This window comes from Heterodontus francisci, unplaced genomic scaffold (genome assembly GCF_036365525.1).
Source record: "Heterodontus francisci isolate sHetFra1 unplaced genomic scaffold, sHetFra1.hap1 HAP1_SCAFFOLD_255, whole genome shotgun sequence".
NCBI lineage: Eukaryota > Metazoa > Chordata > Chondrichthyes > Heterodontiformes > Heterodontidae > Heterodontus > Heterodontus francisci.
The window spans coordinates 1,166,673-1,184,874 of NW_027142012.1; the positions used below are offsets into that span (position 1 = coordinate 1,166,673).

An 18,202-nucleotide genomic window follows, 5' to 3' on the forward strand; every position below is an offset into this window, starting at 1 on the left:
TGTGTCATTGAATATATTCAACGCAGCGATAGACAGGTTTTTGATCGACAACAGAGTCAATGGTTATGGGGGCAGGCAGGAAAGTGAAGTTATGGCCACAATCAGAACAGCCATGATCTTATTGAGTGGCAGAGCAGGCTTGATGGGCCAAATGGTCTACTCCTGTCCTATTTCGTATCTTCTTATGTTCTTACACACACACACACACACACACACACACACACACACACACACACACACACAACCAATGTGTGGCGGATCTAGAATTAATCCCACTTTCATACACAATACCAGTGACTGAAAGGTACAGAATTAATCCCACAGATAGATACAGTACCACCGACAGGTACAGAATGAATCCCATGCTCACAGTCAGCACCCGGGATCGAAAGATACAGGTGATTCCTACCCTCACATAACAATATCAGACTGAGTTACAGAATGATTTACACATTCATACTGGGCACCAATGACTGCGAATTAATTCATCCCACAATCACACACACTACCAAAGGCTGACAGATACAGAATTAATCCCACACTCCTATGTAGTAGCAAAGACTGACACATACAAAATCATTCTCAAATACTCCTACAGTACCTGGCAGATTCAGTGACTGCCAAACTCACATAAATCACCAGAGACTGACAGATAAAGAATGAACTCACATACACACACAGAGATACTGACAGATATAGCTTGAATTCCACACATACAGAACCACTGACAGATTCAGACTAAGTCCCAAATCACATAACATTCCAGAGACTGACAGAATGAATCAAATACTCACACACAGTGCCACTGACAGAATGTATTCCACACTCACATACAATACCGAAGACTGCCAGATACAGAATGTATCTCACACTGACACAAAGTACCAGTGAGTGACAGGTACAGAATGAATCCCACATTCACACATGACGTTAGAGATGGACAGCCAAAAAACAATAAGACTGCCAGAATAGATAGAATTCACATCAAAATTCTAAAATATGGCAGAGAAACACTCGACACAAATACATGTCTCATTTCCCTCATCTAGAAGGAGGAGAGCATGACAGGGGATCGCCGTGATGCGGTAATTGTGATCATCTTTTTAAAAAGTTGACACGACCGACTGTGTTAACTATAGAGGGGTATCCCTGCTGTCCACCACAGGGAAGGTCATCACAAGAGTCCTTCTCAACTGCCTCCTCCCCGTGGCTGAAGAGCTCCTACTGGAATCACAATGTGGATTCTGTCCACCAACAGGCACAGTGAACATAATCTTCACAGCAAGACAACTTCAAGAAAATGTAGGGAGCAGCAGCAACTTTTATACATCGCCTTCTCTGACCTGACAAAGGCCTTCGACTCTACCAACCGAGAGGGATTATGGAATGTCCTCCTCAAACATACTGCACTACGACATGCAAGCTGTAATCCTTGCCAACGGATCTATCACTGACCCAATCCGAGTGCAAACTGGGGTCAAGTAAGGCTGTGTCATCGGCACCAATGCTCTTTTCCATCTTCCTTGCTGCAACACTCCACCTCATCTCCTCACACTCAAACACAGTACCTGACAGAGACAGAATGAATCCATACAGCACCAGAGACTGAGAGTTACCAAATTACATAAAACACTCAAACACAGTAGCCTAGACTAAAAATGAAATTAATTGCACACTCACATGCAATAGCAGAGACACAACGACACAGAATCAGTCAATAAGTGTCCTCCTAACAACAGCCAGGACATTTCCAGGAAGCTCCACACAGGGAGCAGCTCTTTCAATATAAACTGGGGCTGGAGAGAGTCTTTGTGCAATATACTTCCTGATTGCAGTACGGGGATTTGTGATTGGTTGCAAATATTTAATCTGATTGGATGGCGAAAGAGACCAAATGTCGAATTACAATATTAAATCGTTGGGACATCATTCCAAATCACCCAATCACAATCTTTACTTTCCCCCATCCCTCATTAGCATAGTGCTGTGGGATTGTCTATTTAATCCGCACTCGGAAGGGGTTTGGTTTATTTCTGAGTCTGAAATTGAAACTAAAGATGGTTGAGGAGAAGAAGAAAGCAGCTGCTAAGAAGGGCGCCAAGAAAACTGTGAGTAAACCGTCAGCAAAGAGCGGCAAGAAGCGGAGAAAGTCGAGGAAGGAGAGTTACTCCATCTACATCTACAAAGTGATGAAGCAGGTTCACCCCGACACCGGCATCTCCTCCAAGGCCATGAGTATCATGAACTCGTTTGTGAACGATATTTTCGAGCGCATCGCGGGTGAGGCTTCCCGCCTGGCCCATTACAACAAGCGCAGAACCATCAGCTCCCGGGAGATCCAGACCGCAGTGCGCCTGCTGCTGCCCGGGGAGCTGGCCAAGCACGCCGTGTCGGAAGGGACAAAGGCGGTGACCAAGTACACCAGCTCCAAGTAAAACTGCACAATGGACTGAATAACACCCCAAACACAACGGCTCTTTTAAGAGCCACCCACAATCTCTCTGAAAAAGCTGCATCCGAACATCTCTATGAAATCATTTTAAGACAATGTGCAACATAATAAATGTCCCACTGCTGTGTTTTTGTCTGCTGTCCCAGAAACCGAACTCAAACCCATAATCCGCTCATCCGCCTTTACTTTTTTGCTTAAAGCTGTTATTGTGGTTTTGCACAGCCCCTGAATGACCGCATTAACAGCTGCTTTCAGCGGCATGAGTCAGACATCAGTCCCTTCACTCTATTCCTGAAATGTGAACTGATTCATCATTTTATTAACAGTAACTCTCCGCAGTGTAACAGCCCGGAATGGGATTATTACACAGCAGACTAAGGGCAGTTTGAGGACTCGATCCTGCTTCCTGTTTTCAGAGAAGGACACTGATTGAAGCTAAACTGAATGTTTCCCTTCAGGGAAATGCTGTGAACAGGGATTTAGTACCTCCCGGGACAGTTTGAAAGCAATTGTAGAAAGATCCACAATTTAAATAACATTTTAAACCCGCGTCTGTAATTCGTGACGGAAAAAGGTGAATAAAACAAAATAAAGAGAAGGGATTTTAAATATTTGACGAAGGATGACATTTATTTTAATCCACTCCTTTCTGACAATGAAATTGGCGGTCTTTTTGAAATTGACAAATTTTCTGCTTCTGATGTTTTGGCGGTAAACCCTGCCCTCTTCTGTTGTCAGTGACCTGATTGGTGAAGAATATAGGCAAATGAGGTGAATTAAGTACCGGCCAATGGGGAGAGTTTTCAGTCGATAAGTAAAGTAAATGCGGCGGAAATTATCCATTCTTTGTGAAAGTATTTGCGAGATTGTGGAAATGTCTGGAAGAGGAAAGACCAGCAGCAAAGCTCGGGACAAGGCCAAGTCTCGCTCCTCCCGGGCTGGATTGCAGTTCCCGGTGGGCCGTGTTCACAGGCTCTTGAGAAAGGGCAACTATGCTGAGCGTGTGGGTGCCGGAGCCCCGGTCTATCTGGCTGCTGTGCTCGAGTATCTGACCGCTGAAATCCTCGAGCTGGCTGGCAACGCGGCCCGAGACAACAAGAAGAGCCGCATCATCCCCAGACACCTGCAGTTGGCCGTCCGCAACGATGAGGAGCTCAACAAGTTGCTGTGGGGAGTGACCATCGCTCAGGGCGGGGTGCTGCCTAATATCCAGGCCGTGCTGCTGCCGAAGAAAACCAGCGCTCAGAGCTCCCAGAAAAAGTAAAGTGGCCAAAATGTCACCTAATAAACCAAAGGCTCTTTTCAGAGCCACCCACAGTCTCTGTGAAAGGGCTGATTACTGTCTGATTCCAGAATGCCAGTAACAGGACCGAATGAGAACTATTTCAAAGGTTTAAGCATCTGTTTCAGTGATTTCTCACTGTCACCCCAAAGCCTGTCTAATTTATTACTTCCACACTGAGTGAGTTATTTGTCCCGTTACAGATTGCTGAATAGAGTCTTACCGCCATGGACAGATAAGTAGACAAAAAATTACAGATTAAAACTTCGTAATATATATAATCCATCAAAAGCTTTTTTTATTCCGCTTTTATCAGCACAAAGTCCTGGCCCGATTTTACGAACAGCTTTAAACGAACGCCAGATTTACCATTAATTCGCTTCTTTCCGACACTGAAATTGACGGCTTTTTCGAATTCAAACTTTCTGCCAATTTAAGCCAGTGATTTGCTGTATTTTCTAATTCGAGGCTCGGCAATTGGTTAAGACATGTGAATGAGACGTGGGTGACCAATCAGAAGTGGGCTCTGGACAGCGCGGGCTCAAATTGCGGGAATTCCAGGTCCCTGAATGACTGAGCTGAAACTGATCAGTTTCACAAACCCTGTCAGTTTCAGAGCAGGAAACACCGTCTCGGGGGAAATAACATCACAAGTGGGTCTGGTTCCAGTGAACGATTTAACAGTTGCTGCAAAACGCCCGGATTCCCTCATTGCAGCGAAATCATTTTGAAATTCTATGAAAACAATGAGTGATTCTGGAGGAGTGATGTGGCTTTTCACTGAGGGCATGTGTCGACTGTGGAAATAACTAACTGGAGAGTCTCGGGCACTGTTTACACAGCCAGTTGAGAAAATCAAATCCACTGCACATCCTTGCTGCAAATGAAATGTCAAATTCGGCGATTCCAGTTTTTTTCATCCCGAACACAGCAGATTGATTGAACAAAGAATTAAAAGTAAAATACTGCGAATGCTGGAAATCTGAAATATTTCAGATTGATTGAACTGTTCTGAACAGCCGATCCCAGCTCCCATTTCTCGGTCAATGCTCTCTCTGTGAGGCGGTGGGTGGCTCTTGGAAGAGCCTTTGCTTTGTGTTTGCTGGAAATGGTCAAATTGTTCAACCGCCGAATCCGTAGAGAGTGCGGCCCTGCCGTGTCAGAGCGTACACCACATCCATGGCAGTGAACGTCTTGCGCTTGGCGTGCTCAGTGTAGGTGACCGCATCCCTGATCACATTCTCCAGGAAAACCTTCAACACCCCGCGAGTCTCCTCATAGATCAAACCCGAGATCCGCTTGACCCTGCCACGGCGAGCCAGGCGGCGGATTGCTGGTTTGGTGATGCCTTGGATATTATCACGAAGCACTTTGCGGTGCCGCTTTGCTCCGCCTTTGCCCAGTCCTTTGCCTCCTTTACCTCTGCCAGACATGATGATTCTTCACTCAGGTCACTACACAATAAAAGAAGCAGACTCTTGCAGGCTCTACTTTACACAGACCGCCCGGACCTGCCTGAGAATGGCAGAGAGAGAGCAGGAAGGGGAGGAGACAGAGTGAAGATTGAACAGAGAGCAGATGGGGAGGAGACACCCAGAGTGACAGACGGAGAGAGAACGGCCCCTCATCTTTCAGCTCCACCTCCAGTTTCCTCTGGTTCGCCAATTTCAAACCCTTTATTAACAGTGGAACCGAAACCCAGCTCTCCACACAAACCCTTCCAGACTCGGCCTTCATAGTCAAGGCTTTCCAGAAAGCCGGAGCTTTTAAATATGGTTCCGCTACAATTAACACTCAGTAATATTCCCACCTAAACACAGTCCATTCTATAACAAATAACCTACTCAGTAACATCACCATTTCCACACACATCCTCTTCCAGCAGTTTACAAACACCTTATTGCAGCTGTTTGGGGAATCTCCTGTGTTAAGATTGGAGTTGGAAAGCGGCCTTTACCCGGCAGTGTTACCGTCTCACACTGAATCTGCCAGACATCCTGTTGATCTGTCTCGTTCCCCTCTGTCTCTCTTGACTATTACATGGCACGGGTAGTATTTCAGAAAGTACTGCAATGGAGGGAGTGCTGGAGACTCCAGGCCAATCCTGGAGGGATGGGGGAAATATCTTTAGAAATTCCCTGGAGAGAATCGTGATATGACAGGTCTCCAGGGACAGACCAAGGAGAGAGTGTGGACATTGAATGGAAACATGGCAAAAAGAGTTGGGGATTCAGGAACACAATCCTCTCTGATAGGTTACAGCCTCCCCTCTGCTCCTGCTCTTAACGAGACACTTTTCCAGTTTAAATTTATGGACAAGGTGGGTTAGTTGCTCTCAGGGTGGGTGGGGGTAGAGGAGCCTCAGTGGCCATGGGTGGGACAGGGAAAATGGAGACAGAGAACCATGACTCCGGTCTCTCCCCAGCAATGTCTGCTGGAAAGTATCTGTGGATCGGATGATGCCGGGGTCCCATGGAGAGGGGAAGGGGGTGGGGTGATGGAGTGAGGAGGTGGAGAGGGAGTGTTCGTGGTGTCACAGCCAACCCCCTGCCCAAACCAATCTCCCACATCCCAGCATTAAATTGTCCAATTCCTGGAGGCGGAGGATGGCGATTCCCGTTGGATTAATTTCTAATGTTCGCCATCTTATCCTGATAAAATCACCAGTTCTGAAGGAGGCCATTCTGCACTTATTCTCAGGTCATCGAGGGGTCATCTTTCCCTTTTCAGCTCCTGACTGCTGGTATTTTTGCTGTTAAATGTGAAATGCAACGTATGTTCGCAGCTGTTTCTGCCCTGTTGCAGCCAAAGGAACATAGAAATGGGGGTCGGCCATTCAGCCCCTCGAGCCTGCTGCACCTTTCAATTAGATCCTGGCTCACCTGTCTCTTAACTCCAGCTGCCTGCTGTGATTTCATAAACCCTCAGACCGTCACTGGATAAACATCTCTCAATCTCAGGTTGGAAATTGTCAATTGACCCTCTGGTTTATCTTATTTTTCGGAGAGAATTCCAGGTTCCCGCTCCCCTTTGTGTGAAAAAGTGCTTCCCGGCAATATTCCTGAAAGGCAGAACTCGAATTTTTGAGTTCTCTCCCTTTGTTGTGGAACTGCTTGTTTACAGATCTGACCGAAGTCCACACTGCAGAACAAACAGCTGTTCCTCTGATCCTGTCACTTCAGCTTTGGATTTGAAGCTCATGCCTCTTTCCATGATGATTCTTTGTGCCCTATCTCTGTAAATGGTTATGCCTGTCTTTTTGTGGGGTATGTCAAACATTCTTTTTTCCAGTCCCACTCAGGACCCCACCCCCAGCTCTTTTTCCGGTACAATGATGACTGGATCAGTGTCATTTCCTGCTCCCGCTCCGAACTGGAAAATTTCATCAACTTCGTTTCCGATTTCCCCCTCACTGTGGTTGACAGGGCTCTCAAACCTTTTTATTATTTTATTTTATCTTTTTTTTTTAACCATGTGCCTGCCTTGAACTTGGTTTTTCAAGTATGTGCTTTTGGACAGAACTATTGATTATTCTGTCATTAACACTCTCTCTGCACTAATATTTTGTCTTTCACTACACCATTAGCACACTCCCTTTGCCCCATGACCTCCTTGTCAGTTAATCTCTCCTGCCCTCTGCCCTATTACACACCTTCCCTTTTCTTCTCTTCCCCACCTCCCCCCACCCCCGCTTCACTTGCTTAAAACCTATTACATTGAGTGTGGGACAAATTCAGTCCATCTTTTGTACTGTATGAGATGAATTTTGACACACTTTCTGGTACATTATGTGACAGCGAGTATAATTCTACATCTATCTGTCTGTGGTACTGTGTCTGAGTGTGAGATTATTTCAGTGTCAGTCTATGAAACTAAATGTGATTGTGTGATTCATTCTGTATGTCAATCATGAGTATTGTATGTGAATGTGTGGCAGCTTCTGTATCTATCTGCTACTGTGGGTGAATATGGATATCATTCGGTATCTGTCAGTGTCCAGAACTAAATGTGAGTGTGAGATTCATTGTGTATGCATCAATCTTACAGTCGGAATGTGACTGTATGGTTCATTCTCGATGCGTCAGTCTAAGGTACTATATATGCCAGTGGTTTTAATTATGTGTCTGTCATTGTATGTGAGTCATTTTATGGTCTCACTGTATATCTGTCAATCTCTGGTTCTTTCTGTGAGAGTGAGATTAATTCTCTATCTGATGGTCTCTGAAATTAATTGATTTTGTGACTTACTCTGTGCCTGTCAGTCTATGATACTGTGAATAAGAGGGGAATATATATGGTGTCTGTCTGAACTTGGTATCGAGTATGATTGTATGATTCATTGTGCATCTATCAGTATCCAGACTGAATGAGAAATAAGGTTCATTCTGTACGTGAAAATCTCTGGTATTCTAGCCACGTGAACTCGAATGTGCCTGTCAGTCTTTGACACTGTATCTGATTATGGGATTGACTCAATACCTTTCAGACTTTGGTACTATGCATATGTGTGGTTCAAGTTCTGCATGTCAGTCTCTGTTACTCCATGTGAGTGTCGATATCCTTTATGTATCTGTCAGTCTCTCGCAATGAATGCAAGTGTGGGATTAACTCTCTTTTCAACAGTATCTGGTACTGACTGTGAGCATGTGACTCCTACAGTATCTGTCAGTGTTTTCTATTGTATGTGAATGTGCAATTCCTCCTATGTCTTTCAGTGCCTAGTACAGTGTGTATGGGATTCATTCTGTACCTGTCAGTATCTGGTACTGAATGAGATTGTGGGATTCATTCTGTTGTCTGTCAATCTCTGCTAATGTACGTGAGTGATATCTGTTATGCATATATTATTTTCTGGTACTGGAAGTGTATATTGTATTTATTCTTTACTTGTTCGCCTCTGGTACCGCGTATGAGTATGGGTCTCATTCTGTATCAGTCAGTTTCTGGTACAGTCTGCGTGCGCATATCCACGGCTCATTTTGCATTTGGCAGTCTCTGGTACGAAATATGCGTTACAATTCATTTTTTATGTGCCTGTCTCTTGGACAGTCCATTACAGTGGGATTAATTTTGTACCTCTCAGCTGCTGGTTATGTCTGCAAGTGTACATTCTGTATCTATGTGACGCTGGTGCTGTATGAGTGTGGAATTCTTCTGTACCTGTACTTAATATGTATATGCGGGATGGTATTGAGAACTATTTGTTTAATGCCATAATGTATCACCATTTTCTTGTCTCACTAGTATTTTAAAATATAGATCACTGCACATTTTAACTGTGTGTATTACTGAGTTGTGGTTTGAGCTTTTTGGACTAGTATTCAGTCTGTAACTGTATGAACACATTTGTGAATGACAACATATATTTCAAACTCACACATGGCATGCTCAGTATAATCAGAATCATTCAATTGATATGATATCATTCAGTACAGCTCTTAGAGAGATTATTGGATTGGTATGTAATGTGTAGTGCAGTGTGCACTAATTGACATAATACTGTAACTTTCCTTTTGATACTGTATCAGATGTTTGTACTACATTGGAATCTGTCACTCAGTCTGCAGTCTGGGCTACATTATTCGGATTCATTCTGTACCTTTCCATCAGCTGCTCTACCTCATATTTAATTTGTAGCTTAGGGTGCACTCTTGTGGGATTGATCCGGTGCTTTTCAATATGATAGTGGGTGTGATTTTGAACTAAGATTGATGTACCTAGCTTTCAGCAGTACTGAGTTGGGGTGAATTGGAAACAACTTCTGCCTCTCCTGCTTTGTTTGATTGTCTGCTGGATTGAAAATGTGTCTCTGGAACTTGGGATCAGTGTGAGTCTGACTGCTTCTGCTCTCTGTGACTGTGGAACTCATGGCCTGTCTGTGTCTCTGAGCTCTGGGAGTGATAATGTACCTACTCTGTGTTAGAAGGAGTGGACTGTACATATCCTTGTGCCGGGGAATCATCACAATCCTTCTGGTTCCTTCAAGTATTTGCTGACAGAAAGAAAGAAAAATATCTCTTGTAACTCAAGATCAATTGAGGTGGAAGCTTGAAAAGACATGAATATACTATTTCAATTAATAATCATTATGACCAACCACAAAGGATGATCAGTAATACAAAGAGTGTCAGTGTCTGATTCCACTGCAGCACTCAGCTTCTGCTGATCAGGTTTTCTTGGTAGTTTTATAACAATTTAGTGGCAGCCAGGAACAACCCAACATCTGCACTGCTCCATGAATGGGAATACCTGCTGGAGCAGGGATATTTGCACAAGTCAAGTTTTTAATTCCACCTGGCATTATAATGCAAGAACATAATAACTAGGAGCAGGATTAGGCCATTCCGCCACTCGAGTCTGTTCCAACATTTAATAAGATCATGGCAGATCTGATCATAGTCTCAACTCCACTATCCTGCCTGTCCCAATAACACTTCACTCCCTTGTAAATCAAAAGTCAGTCTAACTCAGCCTTGAATATATTCAATGACCAGCTTCCACCATCCTCTTGGGTAGAGAATTCCAAAGAACAACAACCCTTTGAGAGAAGAAATTCCTCTTCAATTCCATCGAAAATGGGTGCCCCCTTATGTTGAAACTGTTCCCCCTAGTTCTTGATTCCCTCATGAGGGGAAACATCATCTCAGTAAATACCCTGTCAAGCCCCTTCAGTATCTTATATGTTTCATCAGATCACCTCTCATTCTTCTAAACTCCAATGAGTGTAGCACAACCAGGTCAAACGTTCCTCATAAGACAACATCTTCATCCCTGGAATCAAGCCAGTGATGTTTGCCTGAACTACCTTCAATGCAAGTATTTTCCTCCTTAAATAAGGAGACCAAAACTGTATACACACTCAAGGTGTGGTCTCACCAACACGCTGTACAGTTGTAGCAAGACTTCCCTACATTTCTACTCCATCCCCATTGCAATAAAGGCCAAAATTCCAATAGCCTTCCTAATTACTTGCTGTACTTCCATGCTAACTTTTTGTGATTCATATAAGAGGACACCCAGATCCCTCTATACCACAGCATTCTGCAGTCTCTCCTTATTTAAATAACATTCTGCTTTTCTCTACATCATACCAAAGTGGATAACCTCACATTTTCCCACATTATACTTAAAATGCCAAATTTTTCCCACACACTTAACTTGTCTTTATCTCTTTGCAGACTCATTGTGTCCTCCGCACAACTTGCTTTCACACCTTTCTTTGTATCAACAGCAAATTTAGTTACAATACACTCGATCCCTTCATCCAAATCATTAATATAGACTGGAAGTAGTTGAGGCCCCAGCACTGATCCCTGTGGCACTCCACGAGTTCCAGTTTGCAAACCTGAAAATGACACATTTATCCTAATTCTCTGTTTCTTGTTAGTAAGCATGTACCAGCGACCTGGGTTCGATTCTGGGTACTACCTGTGCAGAGTTTGCAACTTTTCCCTGTGACCGCGTGGGTTTTCGCTGGGTGCTCCAGTTTCCTCCCACAGCCAAAGACTTGCAGGTTGATAGGTAAATTGGCCATTATAAATTGCCCCTAGTATAGGTAGGTGGTAGGGGAATTGAGGGAAGTTGGGGATGTGAGAGGGTAATGGGATTAATGTTGGATTAGTATAAATGGGTGGTTGATGGTCAGCACAGACTCGGTGGCTGAAGGGCCTGTTTCAGTACTGTATCTCTAAATAAATAAAATAAACAATATATTCCCCGTTAACACCACAAACTCTTACCTTGCGTCGTAACATTTTGCATGGCACTTTAGCGAATGCCTTTTCAAAATACAAATACACTACATCTACTGGTTCCCCTTCAGTTACCCTGCTTCTTACATCCTCAAAGAACGCTAATATTGTTGGCAAACTTGATTTCCTTTTCATAAATCCATGTTGACTCTGCATGATTGTATTATAATTTTCTAAATGTTCCATAGATTGGAGGGTTGCAAATGTAATCTCATTATTTAAAAAAGGAGAGAGAGAAAAAACAGGGAATTACGGACCAGTTAGCCTTACATCAGTAGTGGGGAAAGTGCGAGAGTCTATTATAAAGGATGTGGTAGCAGAACACCTGGAAAGCATAAACGGGTTTGGACAAAGACAGCATGGGTTAACGAAAGGGAAATCTTGATGAACAAATCTGCTGGAGCTTTTTGAGGATGGAACTAGTAGAATAGATAAAGGAGAACCAGGGGATGTGTTGTATCTGGATTTTAAGAAGGCTTTTGATAAGGTCCCACATAAGAGGTTCGTGTGCAAAATTAAAGCAGATGGGATTGGGGGTAATATACTGGCATTGATTGAGAATTGGTTGACAAACAGGAAACAGAGAGTAGGAATAAACGGGCCTTTTGCCAGGTGGCAGGCAGTGACGAGTGGCGTACTACAGGGATCAGTGCCTGGGCCCCAGCTATTCACAATATATATTAATGACTTGGGTGAGGGAACATTTCCAGGTTTGCAGACGACACAAAGCTGGGGAGGAAACTGAGTTGTGAGGAGTATGCAAAGAGGCTCCAATGTGATTTGGACAAGTTGGGTGAGTGGGCAAATGCATGGCAGATGCAGTATAACTTGGATAAATGTGAGGTTATTCACTTCGGTTGTAAAAACAGAAAGGCAGATTATTATCTGAATGGTGACAGATTGGGAAAGGGGGAGGTGCAAAGAGACCTGGGTGTCCTTGTACACCAGTCGCTAAAAGCAAATATTCAGGTGCAGCAAGCAGTTAGGAAGGCAAATGGTATGTTGGCCTTCATTGCAAGCGGATTTGAGTACAGGAGCAAGGAAGTCTTACTACAGTTATACAGGGCTTTGGTGAGAGCACATCTGGAGTATTGTGTGCAGTTTTGGTCTCCTTATCTGAGGAAGGATGTTCTTGCCATGGAGGGAGTGCAAAGAAGATTTACCAGGCTGATTCCTGGCATGGCAGGATTGACAATGAGGAGAGATTGGGTTGACTAGGCCTATATTCACTAGAGTTTAGAACAATGAGAGGGAATCTCATAGAAACCTATAAAATTCTAACAGCACTAGTCAGGCTATATGCAGGGAGGATGTTCCTGATGGCAGGGGAGTCCAGAATCAGGGGTCACGGTCTCAGGATATGGGTATGCCATTTAGAACCGAGATGAGGAGAAATTTCTTCACTCAGAGGGTGACGAACTTGTGGCATTCTCTAGAAAGAAAATTACAGCACAGGAACAGGCCCTTCGGCCCTCCAAGCCTGCGCCGATCCAGATCCTCTATCTAAACATGTCGCCTATTTTCTAAGGGTCTGTATCTCTTTGCTTCCTGCCCATTCATGTATCTGTCTCGATACATCTTAAAAGACGCTATCGTGTCCACGTCTACCACCTCCGCTGGCAACGTGTTCCAGGCACCCACCACCCTCTGCGTAAAGAACTTTCCACGCATATCCCCCCCGAAACTTTTCCCCTCTCACGTTGAACTCATGACCCCTAATAATTGAATCCCCCACTCTGGGAAAAAGCTTCTTGCTATCCACCCTGTCTATACCTCTCATGATTTTGTGCTGCAGAAGGCAGTGGAGGCCAAGTCATTAAATATATTCAAGAAGGAGATAGATATATTTCTTAATACAAAAGGGATCAAGGGATATGGGGAGAAAGCGGGAAGAGGTACTGAATTACACGATCAGACTTGATCATTTTTGAATGGAAGAGCAGGGCCGAATGGCCTACTCCTGCTCCAATTTTTCTATGTTTTCTGCGATGACTGACTTAATTATTGGTTCCAGCATCTTCTCAATGGCAGACATTAGGCTAACAGGCCTATCGTTGCCTGCTTTCTCTTTACTGCTTTCTTGAACATGGACATTACATTTGCAGTTTAATATCCACTGGAACTGTTGCAGGATCTAGGGAATTTAAGAAGATTACAACCAATGCATCCACTATCTATGCAGACACTTCTTTTAAACCTTAGAATGTAGGCCATCAGATCCAGGGGACTTGTCAACCTTTAGTCCCATTAGTTTTCCAAAAACATGTTTTTCTCGCGATGGTGATGTTTTAAGTTCCCCCCTCCTTACTCCCCTTGATTTTCTACTATTCTTGGGATGTTTTTTGTGTCTACTTCTGTGAAGACAGATGAAAAATTCTTGTTCAGAGTATCTGCCATTTCCTTGCTTCTCTTGGATCAATCGTTCAATGGAAACCGACATCTGCTGTTTAAAATGTTTCCTTGACACGACTCACCTGGCGCCAGCAATAGGTGTTGTTTGCATAACTGTCCCCATCCCTACTGTCTGGCTCTGTTCCCTCTATTCACTGCTCAATAACAACACAGTGTGAAACTGGAGCTAAACCATGAACATGCATTACAGGTTTGAGGAGAGAAAACAACAATGATTTTCAACAGCAGCTTCTTCCTGCTCTGTCTCCGTTACCTTGTCCACAAACAGCCTGAGAAAGGCTTCTCCTTCTGCGCTCACTCCATGCTCCTGCTCCACTCCGCCTCTTACAAACAGCCCCCAACTCCCCCTGAACTTGCTCCGCAGTCAATGCTGATCTCTGAGCCCCTCTGCGGACAGGCTCTCAAAGCAATGTGCTGCTGGAAGGAGAGTGCTGTTTACTCACTTACCCCGGGGCTCTTGGTCTCCATTCCCGTCTGTTTCAAACAAACTTCTTCCGCTCACTAATTAAATGACGCAGAAGGACAGGGCTGGAGGAGGCGCATCGCGCATGCGCTTCTTTCCCCACTCATTTACAAAAGAAAATAAATTGGAATAAAAGCAAAATACTGCGGATGCTGGAAATCTGAAATAAAAACAAGAAATGCTGGAACCACTCAGCAGGTCTGGCAGCATCTGTGAAAAGTGAAGCAGAGTTAACGTTTCGGGTCAGTGACCCTTCATCGGAACTGACAAAAATAAACTGGAACTTTCCCCAGTTCAGTTTTCTCCGAGTTCGAGCAAAGGAACTGGGGCTGTGGGGAAAGGTCAGAGAACGTTTCAAGCTGGGGGATTACCCCTTTCTGAAGCTCAGTTTGACATCATTCCCTGCAGTGTGTTTGCTCTTCATTCACCCGTCTTCTCAAAGCAATCCTCCGAGGGAGTCGCTGTGTTTGCTGCGATCGCGCAGGAGTTAATATCTGACAGTAACAGTCCCAGATTAATGTCATCACATTGAAACTGTCCTTCACTGACAGTTATATCGAGCGGTGTGAGCTGAGAGATTACAGAGATCAACAGTGTCAAGAGCGTTAAATTTGGAACATTGTTCACCTCACTCTCTAACTGTTACCCAGAGTCTAGGAATAATAATGTGTCTGTTTCTGATGCAATATCAGTTAGAGATGAGACTGCACCGTCTGTCTCCCACGGATCTTTCAAGATAAAATGAGGCTTCCAGGTCAGCCTGTAACTGCTGATGGGGATCTCTCTCTCTCTCTCACTTATTCACTTTCAGCTCTGTCTCTAGTGCTCCATAAAAACGTGGGATCCAGTTATTGGGTGTGATATGGACACACGAATAGAAAATGCACTATTGACACTCCCTCTCTAATGCTGTACATATGTTTGGGATACCATTATTTAGGATGATATGTATGCACTTTATTGTGTTACTCATACTGTCTCTGATGATACATAAGAATATGTAATACAGTGTGATATGGACACACTGTTACGAATGGTCGGACTGATTCTCTCTCTCTCTGTGGTGCTGTATATGAAAAGGGGATAATGTTAGTGAGCATGATAGAATCATAGAAGGTTTAAGGCAGAGAAAGAGACCACTTGGCCCATCATAGTATGCGGCAGCCGAAAAACAGTGAACGTGAAGGAATGGCAGGGGGACTTCAACCTCGAGAGTGCACCTCCTGTGCTATGTGGGAGCTCCTGGATGCTTCCCGTGTCCTGGAGAACCATTTGGCGGTCATCACCTCGTAGCAGATGTAATGTACAACAATACTCCGCTCTCGTTGATTGACGTCTACGCCCCGGTTCAATGCAGCGAGCAGCTGACCGTCTTCCAGCATCTCCCACTGCTGCTGGCGACGTCCAGGCCGGTCATCCTAGGCAGTGACTTCAACGGCATCATCGATGCACCTGGATGATCCGGCAGAGACGACAGCAAACTGGATGCTATGTCCAGATCCTTAATAGAAACAGTAAAAGATGCCAAACTGCACGACGTCTTCAGCAAACCTGCAGACAGAGCGCAGCATAGATACACATGGTCAAGAACGGACGGATCTGCCCATTCCAGGATTCACTTCCAATTTGTGTCCCGTGTTTTCACGGTCAGATCCACCGACGTCAAGCCGGTGTTTTTCTCCAAGCATTGCCTTTTACTGGCTGACTTTCACTTACAGGATGACCAGCGGGTTGGCAAGGGGACATGGAAGCTCAATGCTACACTGCTAACCCCAGAGAATGTTGAGGAACTCAAAAGGGATTACAAAGGTTGGAGGACCGCGAAACCCCACCTTTGAGTCTCCAGTTCAGTGGTGGGAAGCGATCAAGGAGAACATCAAGAGGTTCTTTATCTTCAAAGGGGTTCAGAGGGCGAGAGAGATAGACAGATGGAAATGTCACGACTCCAGAAAAGTATGCAAAATCTGCTCTGGCTTCAGTCGATGGGGGTCAAGGTCAAGGAGGACCTTCATGAGGTGAAGAGCCAGCAGACCTCGCTCTTTGCCACGGAGGCCTACAAGATCATCTTCCAGTCCAGAGTCCGCTCCATTGAGCAGGATGAGATGTGCTTGTGTTACTTCTTCTAAAAGGTACACAGAGAGAGCTCTGTTGTCAGCAGCCTGAAGGAAGAGGATGGCTCGGTAACGTCTTCGCAGTCCGACATACTAAGGATCAGCAAATCCTTTTATGCTGGGCTGTATGACGCGAAGCCCACAGACAGCAGAGCCTCCCAGTCCTTACTGTCATCTATCACAGAGGTCTTAGATGACAGCAGGAGGGAGAGACTGGACAAACCGCTAATTCTGGATGAGCTGACAAAGGCCGTCAAATCCTTCGAGATAAGTAAAACTCCTGGAAGCGACGGCTTACTGGTTGAGCTGTATTTGGCCCTGTGGGACTGGTCGGCCCGGACCTGCTGGAAGTATGCGACAGTATGCTCCTAGCCGGCAGCATGTCAGAATCCATGAGGAAAGGCATCATCACCCTCATCTACAAGGGGAAGGGGGAGAGGGCAGAAATCAGAAATTGGCGGCCCATCTCACTGCTTAATGTAGACTACAAGATACTGTCAAAAGTAATAGCCAGTCGAGTCAAGTCTGCTCTGGAGTTGGTGATTCACCCTGATCAGACCTGTACTTTACCCACTCAGGGACACGATCACCCACATTCGGGACAGGAGGGTGGACACCTGCCTCATCAGCCTGGACCAGGAGAAGGCTTTTGACAGGATATTGCACACCTGCATGATGCACGTACTTTCCAAAATGGAGTTTGGGGAGGGAATCTGCAATTGGATCAAACTGCTCTACACAAACATCAGTAGCACAGTCTCAATCAATGGGTGGGAATCAGAAAGTTTCCCGATCCAATCTGGAGTCAGACAGGGTTGTCCTCTCTCCCCTGTCTTGTTTATTTGCTGTATTGAACCCTTTGCTGAGTCTATTAGGAAGGATGCGAGCATAAGAGGGGTGACAATGCCAGACAGTGGAGGCACTCAGGTTAAAACCTCCCTGGACATGGATGACGTCGCAGCCTTCTGCTCGAACCCGCTGTCTGTGCGCAGACTGATGAGCATCTGCGACCAGTTTGCACTGGCCTTGGGAGCCAACGTTAACCACGGCAAGAGAGAGGCCATGTTCTTTGGGAACTGGGCTGACCGATCCTCTGTCCCCTTCACCGTCAGGTCAGACTACCTGAAGGTGCTGGGGATATGGTTCTGAAGGGCCGCGGCATGCACCAAAACCTGGAAGGAGCGAGTAGCCAGGGTACAACACAAGCTGAGCATGTGGGAGCAGCAACTCTCTCCATTATGGGTAAGAACCTGGTCCTCAGGTGCGAGGCGCTCACGTTGTTGCTGTAAGTGGCACAGGTCTGGCCCATACCCCATTCCTGCGCTGTGGCGATCACCCGAGTCATTTTCAGCTGCATCCCTGGATCCGAAATGGACCGGGTCCAAAGGGACATGATGTTCAAACCTCTGGATAAGGGTGGGCATAATGTACCCAATATCACCCTCATCCTGATGACTACCTTCGTGTGCAGCTGCATCAAGCTGTGTGCAGATCCCCAATACGCCAACACCAAGTGTCACTGCGTGCTGAGATTCTCTCTGTCCCCAGTGTTGTGAAGGAAGGACCTGGTCGCATTGCCGTGGAACACTCCATCTAGTTGGACTGTGCCGTACCACCAATCCTTCGTGGAACAGTTTCTGCGGAAAACACCTTTGACCACCAATCCATCAGGCAGTGGTCTGCACGGAATGTCCTCAAGGCCCGACGGGAAAAGGAGATGGTGGATGCTGT

At 45.2% G+C, this 18,202-nt stretch overlaps 2 protein-coding genes across 2 annotated transcripts in view; both read left to right on the plus strand.

Moving 5' to 3' along the window:
* The window catches only part of LOC137366207 (histone H2B-like), a 76,038-nt gene extending 73,603 nt beyond the window's left edge, over positions 1–2,435 (plus strand). The window contains exon 2 of the mRNA XM_068028193.1: positions 2,067–2,435. Within this exon, the coding sequence (XP_067884294.1) occupies positions 2,067–2,435 (369 nt within the window). The remainder of the gene's footprint in view (positions 1–2,066) is intronic.
* Positions 2,436–3,326: 891 nt separating this feature from the next.
* LOC137366208 (histone H2B 1/2-like) overlaps positions 3,327–18,202 on the plus strand; it is a 32,885-nt gene continuing 18,009 nt past the window's right edge. The window contains exon 1 of the mRNA XM_068028194.1: positions 3,327–3,407. Within this exon, the coding sequence (XP_067884295.1) occupies positions 3,327–3,407 (81 nt within the window). The remainder of the gene's footprint in view (positions 3,408–18,202) is intronic.